Source organism: Excalfactoria chinensis, chromosome 2 (genome assembly GCF_039878825.1).
Source record: "Excalfactoria chinensis isolate bCotChi1 chromosome 2, bCotChi1.hap2, whole genome shotgun sequence".
In the NCBI taxonomy this organism is placed as follows: domain Eukaryota; kingdom Metazoa; phylum Chordata; class Aves; order Galliformes; family Phasianidae; genus Excalfactoria; species Excalfactoria chinensis.
This window is the reverse complement of record NC_092826.1, coordinates 133518424-133534724: the sequence shown is the minus strand read 5'-3', so window position 1 is coordinate 133534724 and position 16301 is coordinate 133518424. Positions and strand designations below refer to the sequence as shown.

At 42.4% G+C, this 16301-nt stretch overlaps 1 protein-coding gene across 2 annotated transcripts in view; it reads right to left on the bottom strand.

Moving 5' to 3' along the window:
* Window positions 1-6239: 6239 nt before the first annotated feature.
* Window positions 6240-16301, bottom strand: part of PTPRN2 (protein tyrosine phosphatase receptor type N2) — a 620737-nt gene continuing 610675 nt past the window's right edge. For both annotated transcript variants that reach the window (XM_072328503.1, XM_072328501.1), the window contains exon 23: window positions 6240-10927. In XM_072328503.1, coding sequence (XP_072184604.1) covers window positions 10856-10927 — 72 coding nt within the window. In that variant the 3' untranslated portion in view covers window positions 6240-10855. The remainder of the gene's footprint in view (window positions 10928-16301) is intronic.

Below are 16301 nucleotides of genomic sequence, written 5' to 3'. Positions count from 1 at the left end.
TGGACTTTGATCTCATTTGGGCCAGAAGGCGAGCCCGTGTCTCTAGTGTGAACAAGATCCTAACCCAGACAGCCCCAGTGCTACTCAGGTGGCTTTACCTAATTCCTAACTTTATTAAAGACAGGTTGTATTCTATTCCCAACAGCACCGAGCCATTTCACACCACACCAGGGCAGCTTCTCAACATGGCTTCACCACCCCAAAGGTACTGCCCAACATCTGGGCTCACCTGGCAGACTTAAGTCCAAAGATGGCAGAAGAGCAAACTTGTACCAAGGCACAGATGATAGATGTAAGAACTGGAACGCTGTCCTGGTGCAGTTGTTGATGTGTCTGTCTAAAAATAAAAATAGGAAACAACCAAACAACAAAATTCATGTTTGTTTGTTTGTTTTCTCTGCAACTTTACTACACCCTTATTCACAGTGCCTACACACATTTAGCCTCTACACGGGCAGTTCCTGCTTAACTATCTGTGTGCCACAGCCCTCCCAGCACATCAAGGAGGTTCTGTTGGAGATGAGCCCAGAAGATGCCCATTGGCATCACCACACCCTCCAAAAGAAATACCATTTCCCTGACCAGAGCCCTGAGCATGCTGCAGATCAGCAGCTTTCAGGGAAGATCTAAAGACACAGCTTTCAGGGAGAAGGCTTCCTACATCTTATGGTTGGACTAGATGATCTTGGTCTTTTCCAATCTAAATGAAACTATGATCTTGTTATGATGCTTTCCCTTCTGTGACAAAGCCTAGTAGTGCCCAGCTTGTATTTTCCACTGGGAACAGCCTTTTCCCACTTTCAGACCCCAAACAATCTAGGCTAAATAACTTGCCAATGCTTATCAGTCTCAGCTGATCCAGAAGGAAATTAGTAGGACTAGCTGAGAATGCCACTTAGTTTTCATCTGGCTGGATTAGGGGAAGAAAATCCCACTTTTCATTCCTGTGTGGCAGACTGAAGTGTTGGGGAGCATCCTCAGTATCTTATCATGTTGTATGACCAGGCCTTGACCTTAGAACTCTTTTTTTAAATTTATTTATTTATTTATTTATTTATTTATTATTATTATTTTTTATTTTATTTTTATGAGGAAGGTGATTTAACAGAACAGACATAACCTAAGAGTTGTTCCAAAAGGCTCCCTGGTTAGTGTTGAAACTGTAATGAAGGCTAAGTCCTAATAAACTGCTTGGGAACAGTTCATTTCCTTTCTTGTTGGTCTTTGCAATGGAGCTATATAGTAGAAACAGGATAGCTTGGGTTGGAGGGGACCACAAAGATCATTTGGTTTCAAGCCCCCTTGAGTTGAGCAGAACTGTCATTCATTTCAGAGGAATCCTAGCAACTCTCAACAAGTTACTTGAGCTTCTATAATACAGTATTAAAAATTAAAATAATAAAGAAGATTGAAAAGATAGATTGATGATGAGATACGAACAGTAGAGCAGATAAAGCAGGGAGTCAATGCTGAAGCCCACCACCTGTTTTGCTAGGAACACCTTGCTAAGGCAGGTCATTAATCTGCCTTCTTCATGGCTAAACACAGCAGATGTTATTAGCTCTAAAAAAGAGGAAGGAAGGAAGGAAGGAAGGAAGGAAGGAAGGAAGGAAGGAAGGAAGGAAGGAAGGAAGGAAGGAAGGAAGGAAGGAAGGAAGGAAGGAAGGAAGGAAGGAAGGAAGGAAGGAAGGAAGGAAGGAAGGAAGGAAGGAAGGAAGGAAGGAAGGAAGGAAGGAAGGAAGGAAGAAAATGGAAAAGAAAGATTTATATTTCTGTTCATGGAAAGTAATCTGTAAATAATGAAAAAGCAATTGTGGAAAAAGTGCTGATTTGCTTTCCCCCTTCAGCACACAGGAGAGCACTGGTTTCCTTTCAGCCTTGGCAGTGCTTTCATCAGGATTGAAAGCTGTGGATCCAATTTGATTTCTGCCTAACAGATGAGGTGTAGGATCAGTAACACCATGGAGCCAGTCTTGCTCATGCTCATGCTCTATGGTAATATCTGTATGCAGGAACAAACATTCTAACTTGGACAACACAGATGAAATCTGCTGGAAAATGGAGCAGATTTCCTGAGTGAAGGAAATAGCTACCACATTTAGAAACAAGTGCTACTAGAAAACAGCTGTTCACTGGTTTCCTTTTTTATTTCTATTTTTAACATGAACTCAAAATTCAAAATACTGGGTTTTTGGCCACTTTTCTCTTTTTTTCCCTTCTTGTGCAGGAAAGCAATATTGTCTGTGCTCCCACACAGGGCTATCACTGGCTGTGAGGTACGCAAAGCCATTCAGTGTTCCCCACCAAAGGGCTGATTTCCAGCTGTGCCTATGTTTGTTACCACAACACCTCGTGCCCAGCCTTGGTGTATACTCAAGAGACGTTGTCTTCTGCAGAATAATGGCTCTCTCTCTCAAATACAGGGCTAATGGGCATTCAAACAAACAATGATGATTTTCAAAAGGCGCTGCTTATTTGGAGGCAGTGGGTGCTGTCCTGTGAAATTCCCTCCCGTTACTTGAATTTCAGTAGAAGCTACAGGATACAACAGACAAACAGGATATGGGATTCAGTTCCACGAATTCAGGTACTGATGCCATTTGAAGCTCCTTGGGAGAATTAAGGCACCAGCACAGGACTGGCCAACAAAACACAAGGCTTCAGACCCTCAAGCATTTGGCATGAGTGCTGGAGGCCAAGCAGAACACCGCACCCCAATGCCATCAAACCCCAATGCCATCAAACACTTACAGACAGCACTGAATCTTGCCCACAAGGTGGAATTCAGCTCACTGATTAAGACTTTTACATACAAATGCTTTCACGTATGTTACATCTGAGTGTCCACTACAGCAAGTAATAACCTTACTGGTGAAGCTTAGAGGGATTTGTTTGGCCTGATGTATGTTTCTACTCTGGGGGAGCTGCTATCAATTTGCATCAGGGGAAATTTTGTGTAGGTCATCAAAATGTATTTTTCTCAAAGAGGACCCAAGGGAATCTGCATATCTGGAGATGTTCAATGTTCAGTGGGGAGTAACCCTGAGAAGCCTCCTCTGAGTGCTTCCACTACTTTGGATGGGAGGTTGGGTGAGCTTCCAAGATCCATCCAACCCAAGTTACTCTGAGACTTCTGAAGTCCATTCAGTCCATTCAGTCCATTAACTCCAACAGGATATAAAAGCCATTTAAATTTCAGTGTCTTACTCAATCTGCATCCTACCACTCATGTTTAGATCTTACAAAACTGATGGAATAAGGAGAATGGAGAAGCAACATAGATTTTGCAGATCATAGTTGTGTCTGAAAAGTGTGCCAGAAGGCTTTGAAAGAGCCAATGAGTGTGTTGATATGGATTTTGTCATTATATTTTAGTTGATTTTGTGTATTTGGCTTTCCTAAAAGTGCTTGGGAAAGGCTGTCTCAAGAAAGGTTATTCTAGAAAACTGAGATGCCATGGGTTTAAGGAGAATCTCTTTTGTTGATCTTTTTGTTGTGGTTAAAAGACAAAAAACAGACTGGGAAGAAATGGGGAGTTTTTGCAGCTCTGGTGATTCCCCAGTAGAAACAGTGTGAAAAGGGAGGTGATAGTGAGGTGACAGTGTGTGGATGACACATATTATCTACAGTCCTAAAAACAAAAGTAAGTGCCAAATGTCATGGAGAGATCTTGTGATAATGTGAGACTGTGCGAAGATGGCAGATGCAATTACTGTTGATAAACATAAAGCAATGTGCATCACAAAAGACATCCCTAACAAGAGAGATAATGATGGTGGGTGGTGAATTATTTCCAGGGAGACAAGGAAGGGTGGTATTGCTATGAATGAAATCCTGAAGAAAAGAAAAAAGATAAAAACATTAACACATGATGGTGCACCACAATCTGGGCCTTGTTCCCACTCAATGCAATTGTAGTAGAAACAGAAATCATAGAATCATGGAGTCATAGAATAACCTAAGTTGGAAGGACCACCAAGTCCAACCCCTGGCTCCACGCAGCGCCATCCAACATTCATACCCTATGTCTGAGCTGAGGTGCTGCTCCTCATACATCCTGTCCTCTGGAATTTTCACCACATCTACAGCCCTCCTTTGGACTCTAGCAGTTTTATGGCTTCCTTATGCTGTGAATGGGAAAGATAAGATGATGGGTAGCCAAGATGATTGGGCACAGGTCAAGCTCTGTAAGAGGAGAAACGAGTCTTTGGTATAGAAAAGGAAAATTGTTTATTTTCCTCCAGTGACAAGAAAGGGTTGTAAAGATGACTCTATGCAAAAGCTACACAAAGGTTAGTTGAAACTGACTTCTAACCTCCACCATAAATGATGGAGTACCACATTCCAGTATCTTCGAGGACTGTGGCCAAAGCTGCTGAAGGGGAAAGGCATCTTGTCATATACCCTAAAACTTAGCTTCAGTCCATATCTCCCAGGATGGGCTTCCACATAGAACCTCTTTTCTGTATTGCTGATTTACACACACGTGGGTGTAGTTGGAGCATTCTCAAGGCACAAGTTAATTTTTGGTTTAACTCCACTGCAGTAAGAACTTCCCTAGGGATTCAGTTGTCTGAATCACACAGTGCACTGGTCCTAGCACTAAGCCAAGAATAAACACAGTCTACTGTTTACCCCTCCCTATGGATGGTAGCTCGTTATATTTGTTCAGCATGCAAAATGGAAATATCAGTCCCATCAGCCCTGAAATTTTACAGCAAGCTCTAAAAATGAACCCCCCGAGGCTCTTCAGGCAACCTGAGAAGACTTTGTTTTTCATCCTGCTATAGAAGAAGCAAGTCTCTCCCTTTTGCCATTTCAGTACAGAAGAGAGAACAGTTCTTTCCTCCTCCCCAAGGCTGCTGAGGCAGCTGGTGGAATGATGGGCTGGCATCAGGACAAGGGCATGCCATGGCTCCTGTGTCTTGTTGCTGGGATTCCCACTTACTAGCACTAGCTCAAACTCAAACTCAGCTCTTTCCTGAGACCACCAGAAACTAATACCCAGCCTGAGTTAGGGCTAGTGATGTGTAAACAAGATCATAAGCAACAAAGGAACGCCCTCCGAGTGCAGCTGAGACACTAACCCGCAGTCTGAGAGCACTGTAGGGAGCAAGAATAGGTGCATCAGAGTAGCAAGAAGCAAAAGCAAGCAATGGCTGTATGAACTGATGTATGCACAACTGTCCTAGAAGATACATAATACTCCAGTAGTTATATAGTTAAATGTTTTCCTCTTTTTGTCCTCCATCTGATGTTACCAGAGGCTTTCGAAAGCTATCTTGCAGATGAAAGACCTCCTAAATTACAGCAACAGGAAAATAGCTGTAATGGTGCATATATTCTGCTTCCAAGATGAAAGTCACCTTCTTACACTGAGAAAGCCACAGATATTAAAACAGGCAACTACATAAACAAGGTTAACAATGTGAAATACGATTCTTCAGATGGGAAAGGAGTGAGCTGGATGAGTGTGGTTTCTGCCTTCCTGTTTATTTACATTTTTCTCGTTATTTTCAGGTAAGCAGTGAACTTCAAAACGCAACCGAAGTTTCAGCACACAATACACAGCCATGCAAATTGCCACAGCAGGGCTGTCTAATCACAAAGCCTGCCTCTGATAACGGCTAACAATAGATGCCTCATGCGAAGATACAGACGTTCATACAATGGACAGTGTTTATGGGAAAATTGCTTTCTATCTCCAGGGAAAAGACTGGTTATTTTATTCTGAGCTTACATGGGAACCCTAGTCTTCACTCCTCTTAACCTTACTTAACGTAACAGTGAATATTTTCCATTACCCATTCAAATCCTTCTGTCAATCCTGCAGCTGTTTTAAGCCTGTGAAACCTCGGGCAGCCCATAACCCCCATTAGGCGAAGCTCTGACCCACCAGCCCACATTCACAGCCCACATTTTTTTCCACCTCCCTGTTGCACAAGGAGAGTTTCCATCATGTGGTCATTCTCCTGCATGACCTGAATGCTGGGGTCTGCCTGGAGCAGTGTGACCTGCAGCCCTCCCTCAGCTGGGAGCTGCAGAGATAGGAGCCCACACCCCAAAGGTAGAGGTGGCTGAAGCACCTTGCAGCAGAGAAGAGAGCACCTCAAAAGCTCAGCAGGACCTGCCTGTCCCCTCCATCAGCATGAGGATAAGGATCCAGCGACAGGAGGAGCCCTCCTGCCCCCAAATAAAAGCAAACACCAGCTGCTAATGCTGCATCCACAATACCGTGCTCCACAGACAGCATGACTTTATTCACAAATATGATTTTTACAGAGGTAGAACAAAATACTTTGTATAATCTTTTTTCTTCTTCTTTATATACAGAGAAAGAATAGAGTGGCGAGAAAGAAAAGGTTGTAAATGAAACAATATTATGCCATCAAATACAGTACAAACAGCATGCAAGAACAGCTCCAAATGAAATCTTGCTGGTGTAACTTTATTTCTAATGTGGTAAATGAAGAGTAGTAAAGAGTCATGCTCTAATTGGATTGAGTATGCCACAGCTCTGCAATTTTGTTCTCATTATGTGTTTTTTCTCTTACAATAAACCGACAGGACAGCTTCCTTCTCACTGTGGTGGGGGATGCCTTTGTAATGTCCAATGTCATCTGAACAGAAAAATAGAATCATCAAATCTACAAAGTGTGCTCTCATTTAAAAAGCAAAACCATAGAAACTGTACAGTTTTAAAAAGCGAATTACCTCGACCGCTTCTTAAAGAGAATCTTCCGAACAAAGGATAAAATATGCAGAATAAAAATTAGGAGAGCCATTGTTCTGTAACAAAGCTAATCAAATACTTGTTTTCTATTCCAATAAACATTTATTTATTTATTTTTAATTAATGACTAGTCTGGAAATTATGAAGTGGGCTGGCTCTTATTAATTTTTCACTTGACAAATAAAGCATGAACTCCTTACAGGTTCTATAGCTGTCGTTCCCCTGGGGATGGATGGAGATTGGTTCTGCATGCATGCCAGAGACAGAAACAAGGTTTAGTCACTGGTGTAGATTTAAAAAATATTCATAAACGTTTTAAACCTCTCGTAGCATCTATAAAAATAATCTTGCTTGCTTTGCTACTGAATTAAGATTTGGATGTGGGGTTTTCTGCTACAGCTCATTCTTGGCCCTTCCAACTGCCAAAGACTTCCACTGGCTGTTATCCAGGCTGCTCCAGCTCCCATGAATGATGGTCAAAGGCAATGGTTAGAGCTTCACCTGAAATAGGTGAAGGTGACAGCAAAAACCCACACTGCTTTCCCCATGGCAGGGACTGAAAGTCAAGGATCTGGGCTTTGGGGAACTAAGTTATCCTGTTCTTCTGTCCCTCCAAATCCAGTGCTTCTTGTGGGAAGGGTGAAAGCTGGGGAGGGACTGTGCTGCTACACCTACAAAGTGCCTGTGTTGGTAGCAATCACTTCCCTGTCCCTCATCTCTACACCCACTGGCACTACGTAAGTTTGGGGCTACCGGTATCTATCTGGTCACATTCACTGCCATGCTGGTGGGAAATGAGGTTTCTCTCCCTGTGCTTTGAACACTGAGGAAGGAAACTGCAAGTCCAGGGGTTAAACTGCCCTCAGTCAGCTTCCCATTAAAATATCAGTTTAAATTTCAACCACATAAGCAGCATCTGTAGATTTCATTTGCCTTCAAGAACACCGTGATGGTCCATATTAAACGTGTGCTGTCTATGGGCGTGAATAAAGGTGTCAATGCAGCATCAATGACTGCTCGTTTACTAAAAATGAAGCAGAACATTTACCAGGGAAGGACTGTGGGTCTCATCTGACCTTGGGCTCTTGTATGATGCTGGTTTCCAACCCCTCTTACCAGAGAACAAGGAGCAGGTTTCACATCCAGTGCAAGTGGCCTGGGGCAGCCCGAGCCACATTCTTTGTCCAGTTGTAAGGATCATGAACTGCAGTCAGAAAAGTAAAGAAGTACCTGTCCTGCATGAGAAATCTATCTCTGTGGTTTCACCAGGTTCGTATTTCCATGATTTTGGCATCTCCTTGGGAAATGGATTATCAGACCCTTCTGGATCACCCTGGTGCAACTGAACTGCATTTCACTCATAGGCTCTGCAGCAAATGACTACCCACAGACGCAGGGCGTTTACGGAGAGGTGTGAATGATGTCCTACTTGCACAGATGAAATAATCTGTGTGGTAGCTTACAGTCAACAGAATAAGCCTGGCACCTCTTTGTGGAAGAACTGTGCAAAACACAGCTAAAAAAACAGGATTGTCCATGACATTCAGTGGGAGATATCCCAACCCTCTGAGTAAGATTGCATCATTCCGTTGTGTAAATCAGCCTACAAGTCTGAATAAAACAACACATCCTTGCCCCATTAGCACTGGGGAAGATTAATGCCCTCTAATTTACACTAAATAAACTCCAAAGCATGAAGACCAATATTTTAGTCTCATACTCAGCCGCTTGTGAAATAATAGAGATCACCCTGAAATTATTCTTATGAAATGCAAATATTGGCAGAAGAACAATTAAGAAAATATTCCTGAAGTGCAAACGAACAGCTCGTCAGCCACGTTTGTGGTATGCACAGGGACGGTCAGGAGGAGAACACTAATGAATCTCAGGGCAGAAATCCGTGCTGAAAACCCATTATCCCACTGGCAGTAGGCAGCGGTTTAGCATCTTGCCCTGAGAAATAATTTTACCCAAGAATCTGAGAGGTTGACTTAGGATGCCCTTATTTTGATTCCTTGGACTGTTTGTATGGATATAACTACCTGCATTTTCAGAAAGCTGCAGTACATGGCTCACGGTAAATCTACCTCAAACAGTTGCTGATACTGCTCAAACTGATCTCATCTGCCCTGATCTGCAATTGTGTGTTAGCTAAAGTAATAAAAGAAACCTGTTAAGCCTAAATTATCAAATGAAAAAGGCAATTTTCTCATTCATACTCCATTAGTTTTTTTAGTTATTGCTAGGAAAGCTCTAAAATGCTTAGGCCATAAAATAAACATGTGGCTTAATGTACAGCATATGTACTTAAGAGGATGATGGCATCTGCAGTAAATGCTCTGTACTGCCATAGTAATGGGATGCACAAATTAAGCAACAGCACATACCAAGAAAAGCATGCAGAAATGTATGGTGAAAAGTAACAAGTCTTCTGCTTTGTTGTTGCTATTGTTGTTGTTGTTTAAACAGCTCTTTAATTGCTAAAAAGAAGAAATCACCAATACACGTGCCTACAACACAAAACTGCAACCTGGGTGATTTCAATAGAAGCCTGTTACCTCCGTTCCAGCAAAACTCTCCAACATTGTATTTTTAACATTTCACCGATTAGAAGTTCATAAAACTTTCACCCTCCCAAATTAAATTTATTATGCATTTTCCAGGTATATAATGCCATTAAGATTTTGGGAACAAACAAACAAACAAACAAACAAAAACAACCCAAAAAACCCAACCCAAAAAAAAACCAACCAAACCCAACTCTAAGATTCTTAAAGTCACAGAGATACAGGATAACAGATGAAAGTGTCCAGTTTTGAAAATGAAATTGAGTCACCTTCGCAAATGTCACTTTCAGGCCCTTCATTCAAGCAAATCAGAGTACTTTCCATCAGTAGCTTCAATCCTTTTAGAAGAGTGCCACAACTAAAACTGTGGATTCACACAAGCAAAATTGCATAACCAAGCCATTTACAGACATATTTTAGCATTACTTGGCAACAGTAGGCATTAGGATTTTGAGAACAGAAGAATCTCTGAAATTCAACCTATGTGCTTCTTTATCCATTAACAGTTAAAACAGGCATCATTCAGAAAAAGGAAAGAGCAGAAAGGTGCAACAAATGTCTGGCTTAGACAAATCTGATGAGGATCATAAAATGCAGATTGGCAAATCTTCCTTCAGCCAGGCTTTCACAGAAATATATTTCCCTGGCTCAAAAGGATGGCACAGCACAGCTTCAAAGAGCAAAATGCAAAAATATAAAGAGTCCCGTTTTCTTCCTCAGTAATCCCGTAATGTCAACAATCCATGTCCATACCAGCTCTGGACATGTACCTGGTGGGCCAGGCGCCTTGCTCATGGTTGGTGCATCTATGCTTGCCTGTTCCAGACTGTAGGTACATGGCCAGAGCTGTGGTGCTCACTGTTCCCCAGGTTCCCATTAATGTGACCAACTTGTTCTCCCCAGTTGCAACAACTGTGCTGGCCTATTTACTTATAGCTCAGATTTTCTTCCATTCACAGCACAAAGCTGAAAAGTAAACAACAGTTAAGAAAATGTTTGCTTGCTAAAGCTCAGCATGAGAAGGTACAAGCTCCCTTTGCCAGAGCCTGGACCTGTGTTTACTCACACTCTGCACAGTTCCATGCCTTCGCTTGGCATTGTAGAGGGACAATTGCCATCCCTTTCAGGCCTCTCACTCTCATTTGGTTTTTAAGGAGTTACAAAATACAACAGAACACTGTTTTCTGAGACTATATTTACTGCACTAGTTACCCACGATACTGAATATTTGCTATTAAGGACAGGAATGTGTGCTTTCCAAGTTTGACATTCAGGTCTTCAAGGATGAGAGAGGGATTAGGTGGAATGTTCTGTCACTTAATCCGAGGCTTTGATGTACTTCTTTAAAATTTGCTTTAAAACCCCAAAACAGAAGACACATTTTAACTGTTGAACTTTTACCAGCTAAAGGAGTTTCTAAGGACCCTACCACTATGTGGTTACAACAGAAGATACATAGTTAAGGTCAGGTCATGGTTTCCAAGAACATTCACAGGGACTGAGGATGAGGAAATGAGGAATGGATCCTGCGGGAACCTCCGGGACACCGAGCTGCTCACTGGGGAAGTGCCTTGAGTATTGCGTTCACTTCCTCTGCAACAGCTGTCAAAGCAAATTCAAACTGCTCCTGTAGAGAGAGCAAAGGCATATGATAGAATCACAGGATATCATGCGTTAGAAGGGACCCACAAGGATCCTTGAGTCCAACCCCGGTTCCACACAGCAGCACCCAAACCCAACCCTGTATCTCACAGTGGTGTCCCAACGCTCTATGAGCTCTGGCACTCAGGGCTGTGCCCGCTGCCCTGTGCAGCCCATTCCATGCCCACCGCCCTCTGGGACACAGCCTTTCCCTCCCCTGACAGCTCCATGATATTCCCTCAGGCCCTGTTGTTGTCCCTCCCCACCCTGTGAGGAGCTGCAGCTGCCATGATGCCTCCCCTCAGCCTGCTCTGCTCCGCACCCAACAAACCCAGGAGCCTTAGTGCTCCTCAAACCCCTTGTCCTCCAGACCCATTACCATCTTTGTAATCTTCCTTTGGATACTATGTCATAGTTTTATCTTCTTATTATTACCCAACTGCACCCAGTGCTGGAGGTGACGCCTCACAACACAAAGTAGAGAAGGACAATCCCTCCCTGTCCCAGTGGCAATGATGGGCCTGGTGCCCCAGGGTACAGCTGGTCCTTTGGCTTCAGGGCACACTGCAGGCTCAGACCCAACCTGCCCACAGCCAGAACCCCCTGATCCTTTCTCCAGGGCTGCTCTCCACCCTCTCATCCCCCAGCCTGTACACAGAGCCAGGGTTAACCTATCTCTTTTAAAAATTGCTCTTTTAAAAATTCATGTGGCTGGTGATTGCCCAGCCCTCCAATTAGTCAAGATCGGTCTGCAAAGCCTTTCTGACCCTGAATAATTAACCAAAAAACTTTCCGACAGCTTGGAGCACTGCTCTGCAGTCGAGCATCCTCAAGACATTGTTGAAAATAGTAATATGCAGGATGAACTGCATGTTGCAACAGCAAGGAACAAAATGTTTGGGGATTATTGATGCCATATAACATGTTTGACAGCATCTTGGAACTAGAGTCATTTTAATGGAGAAAAATGTTGGTAGCAGAAACTAAGCTAGTGGGACACAATGATGTATTGCAATTGCTTAGCCAGAAACATTTGGGAGTAGTTGATCACCAGCCATTTCTTTCTGACACAAAGATGGAAGCTCATTAACAAAACTGAGATATGTAGTAGGGGATACACTGCAAAAGAGAAACTTTGGCTTCTCTCAGGTGTTTCTAGCTGAAATTAGCTAAATATGTACTTCCTCACATTATGGCTACTAAACAGAGAAGTGTCTGCTTCTTGCTTTACCTCTTATTAGTCTTTTCCAGCTTCTTTTTTCAACTGCTCTTTGGTACCCATAAATTTTTGGGCAATATTTGGGCAATATTTGGTCCATTTCATTCACATTTAGGAAATAGTTAGGAAGGTTTATGCTATTAATTTATCATAAGCGCAAATACAAAATGAGTAACAGATTTTCTGTGCTGAGTTAGGGGAGTTGTGAAGGACAGAGGCAGGAATAGCCACTACACCTATTTGCGACCCTAACATGCTCCTAAACTGTCTGGTTCTAAAGAAGGACAAAGGAGCTTTGCTTCTTCAAGGTTAGCAGGTGTTGTATTTTCTAGAGCAAGTAATCTTTCTCAGAAATTTACCTTAATGAAATATCTGACAGGATGATTTTCTGTCTGCTTCTTTTCAGATGGAAAAAGAAATGTGTGTGGTTTACTTAGAGAATAAGCAAACCAAGGACAGCAGTCAAGGACTGTGCAGAAGTGTTTGGATTTTCTCGAAATATTCCAGTGGTTTACACCAACTGGGGTGTTAAGAGCTTTGGAGGAAGTGACTTCAAGAACAGAAGTCTGAGATGAACCTTGTGCCTCCAGATAGAACAGGAATGTGCAGCAGGAGCTGCCCAGGACTGCGTGGGATGGGTGCAGCCCTAAAGGTGGTTACTGGTCAGACAGCATTCACTTTCAACAATGGAAGTCCGCAGGAAGGATGAAAGGGCAAACTATAGGCGAGTGACTCATAACTCAGGAAGACGACTGACTTTTTAATCCTGCACTTCAGTGTCAGTCTCGTCCACCTTGTCTCACCACTGTGCATCTATCTCCTTTGTGCTGATGCCTCAGAGGGAAGCCATAGTGGGCACAGTTACCAAGCAGAAAAAGAAGTCTAAAACTCAGAATAACTTCTCAGAGTAACCAAAGATCAAGAATTTTGCCCTCTTTTTGGTGCTGTCAAAATGGCATTCTTGCACGTTTGCTTGACTGCATCCAGTGCTTTTTAATCACACATCAGTTCACCTTAAAGATTAGAACTCACTCTCATTAGTAAAACAGAAAACAGTCTGTGGGTCTGCCTGTGCCTGCCTCAAGGTCTCTGCAATTAAAGGAGATGAGGAAATGCTGGTGGCCACCCAAGAGCAGCAGCTGTATTTTGAGCACAGCACAATGAATGTATGAGCATAGCTGGAGGGCAGCGAAGGTGTTCATCCAGACATACCATATCAGAACCAAATGGGGAGCACAACAGTGGCAGGGGAGCTGATCTGAGCATCGCTGGGCTGCAGGGTGATGTAGCCAAGTGTCCACAATGGGCAAATGCCCCTTCTGAGAAGTTGGTGCCAGTTCAGAAGGAGGGAAGCTGCCATCACCCATGTAATGAAGTACTTAATGTGCCCTTAATTTTACCATAAGGAAAAACTTGTAAGATCAGGGACTATAATAATTTTAACATTAGCCCCATTGCTGAAAATAACTTAATTCACTGAGCAGATGAGCCTTTGCCTCTCACAGAGGGGTGGCTCACACAAGAGCACAGGGCATCGCTGCACTGGTTACGGAGAAGGCAGCTCCCACCTTAGGACCCTGAATTGATCAACACCAACTTCCAAGCTCAGACATGCATTTTGGAGACAACCTCGGTGGAGACTGCCAGCTTGCATCAGGTGTGACCTTACATTAGTGAGGCAAAACAACTAATAGAGCATCTTTATGCCAGAGCTCCAAAGTGACTATGAAATGTTGAGACACAAAAGATGTTTGATCATGTCTTCTGGGGATGCTGCATCTGAGCTCTTCTCCCTCCTTCCTTCTGCATAACACACGCAGGAGAAGAACACAGTGCAGCTCCCACTGAGGTGTACTCCCATTCCCCATAGAAAAGCCTTCACATCCCTCCTACATACCTACACACAAGGACAACCACAGATAAAAGGAGCTGCAATGATTTTAAAGGAGCTCAGTTTGTCATTCTCTAGAGCTCATTCACATGTGCTACTCACATGGACAAGACTGGCTTAGATACATAGGCTTTGCCTAGAAAATGAAGCTGGGCAGACGTGTTGTGTTGTCAGCCCACCTACAATGTAGAGGTGACACGAACATATTTAGAAATAATAAGTTTAGAAATATATAACAATATGCCAAATTTCTGTAAGACCTCTAACAAAAATTCTCTGGAAAACAAAGTAGGTGCATGTAGTATATAGCATATATGTACAATAGGCATAATAGTACAGATTGCTAGTGGAAAGACACAGGAAAGAGAGAAAGGAAAGCTATTTGTCTCATGACAGAAAACACACTTCTTCCTTCACTCATTACTTTTTCCTCTCACGTGTGGCCTATCAATTTTATTTTATGATTCCCCTGCAAAAAAAGTAACGAAACCACAAACCCTCTATTATGCTCCTCAGAAATGCAGAGTGTCGTTATGATAATTTCATTACTGTTTATTATGTACAGTGCTTTTGAATTAAAGATCCTTTCCAGAAGACAAAATGTTGCAAACAAATCTTTCACATGCTTATTGAAAATGTGGAGCGCTGCCTGCTGGAAACACAATCACATTGCTAAAGTAAGTCGGTGTTTATTTTGCCCAGGGATATTCTCTAACTGGCATTTCTAACCTGACTTTTAATCCATTGTTTTAAATTACTCCAGAAGTCTAATATTCCTCATTTGTATTCAGTTGGGAAAGCACAGGGGTTTGTTTAAATCCGTCAGAAAAATCCTCTGGGGATAGCACACTGCTAGCATGCAACCAGATATTTATAATTTGCAAGACATTAGCTTGAATAAGTGATCTGGGTGGTTTTGAGAACATAAGGATGATGGAAGAAGGAGCAAGAGGCGAGATAAGCCACATCCTGGGAAAATTTCTCATCCTGGGTGAAAACATTGGCTACATTTGCTTTTCTGCAGCTCTTCCAGAGAGATGTTTGGAGGGGAGAAACATGTCTCCAGTGAGCTTCTCAGGGGACTCAGGTAACTACTTCCGAGCTAACTAAGAGAAGTTATCCACATCATCTCATTCTTTGCTTTTGAAGCTGTTCCTTTTTCCTTTTGTTAAAGGCAATAAGCTGTAATGTCTCTGAAAAGAGAGACAAACCAGAATCAGAGCTCCATATTTCTACAGAGCTGCCATATAAATTGGGTGCATTTACAGAGTTAGCTCAGAACTTGCATCTTCCCTTAGAATAAATATGTGAGACACCGGATGCTGTGTGCTATAGGCATTTTCTTCCCCAGTCTGATTAATCAAAGCAGAAGAAAGATGTGTACAGTGTTATGCCTTCCTTGCTGATAAGGGCTAGTTAGCCTTGGCTGGCTCATCTTAATATTTCACCTACTTTCTTACTGGGTAAATAATACCTAACATTCCTGCTCCCAGTTTTCCAACATCTCTTCTAGTATTAATGAGAAGATAGCATGATTAAGAACTGATTCAGGAAAAGTTATGAACCAGTGATTCCTGCAAAACAGATTTGTTTCACCTTCGCCCCCCAGCAGCTTCTACCCCCTAAATGTTACAAACGTTCCTATCGGTTCCTCCCTGACCATGACAGTGCTGTCACTTTGCTCCAGTTATTCACTTTGGGGTTATAACTCTCATCCAAGATTTTACAGTGTCACATTCAGATTTATTTGGTCTCCATGTCATGAACAGCTTTCTTTATGGTCATGTGTGCAGCTTTAACTTGCAGCAAATATCCCCCAATATCATTCCATATATCACTGAAAATTGTAACAATGAAAAAGCTGCATTCCTAGTGGAAGGAAGAGCAGTCACACTACCAGCTATCCTTAAAAGTTATATATTACAGAAAACTTTGAGGCTGTTACAACTGATGGTAATTACAGAGTAAGATGTTCACCACACCACTGGGTACAAATGCTGTCACAATGCTTCACCCATAAAGGACATGGCTTTAGGCATGCTGTAAGCTCTTCTCCTCAAAGATGCTAAAAATGACTCAATTTCCTTCCAAACTATATTTCCATTAATTCAGAGCTTTACTTTCAGGAAAAAAAATAATAAAATCCAATAGTCAAATTCACTTTAATGAGTTGATGTCTTTTAAAAAATATTAGATGCACAGTTAAGCACACTTGCTCTAAGAAAATAATCCATATTTTAGGATTAAAGC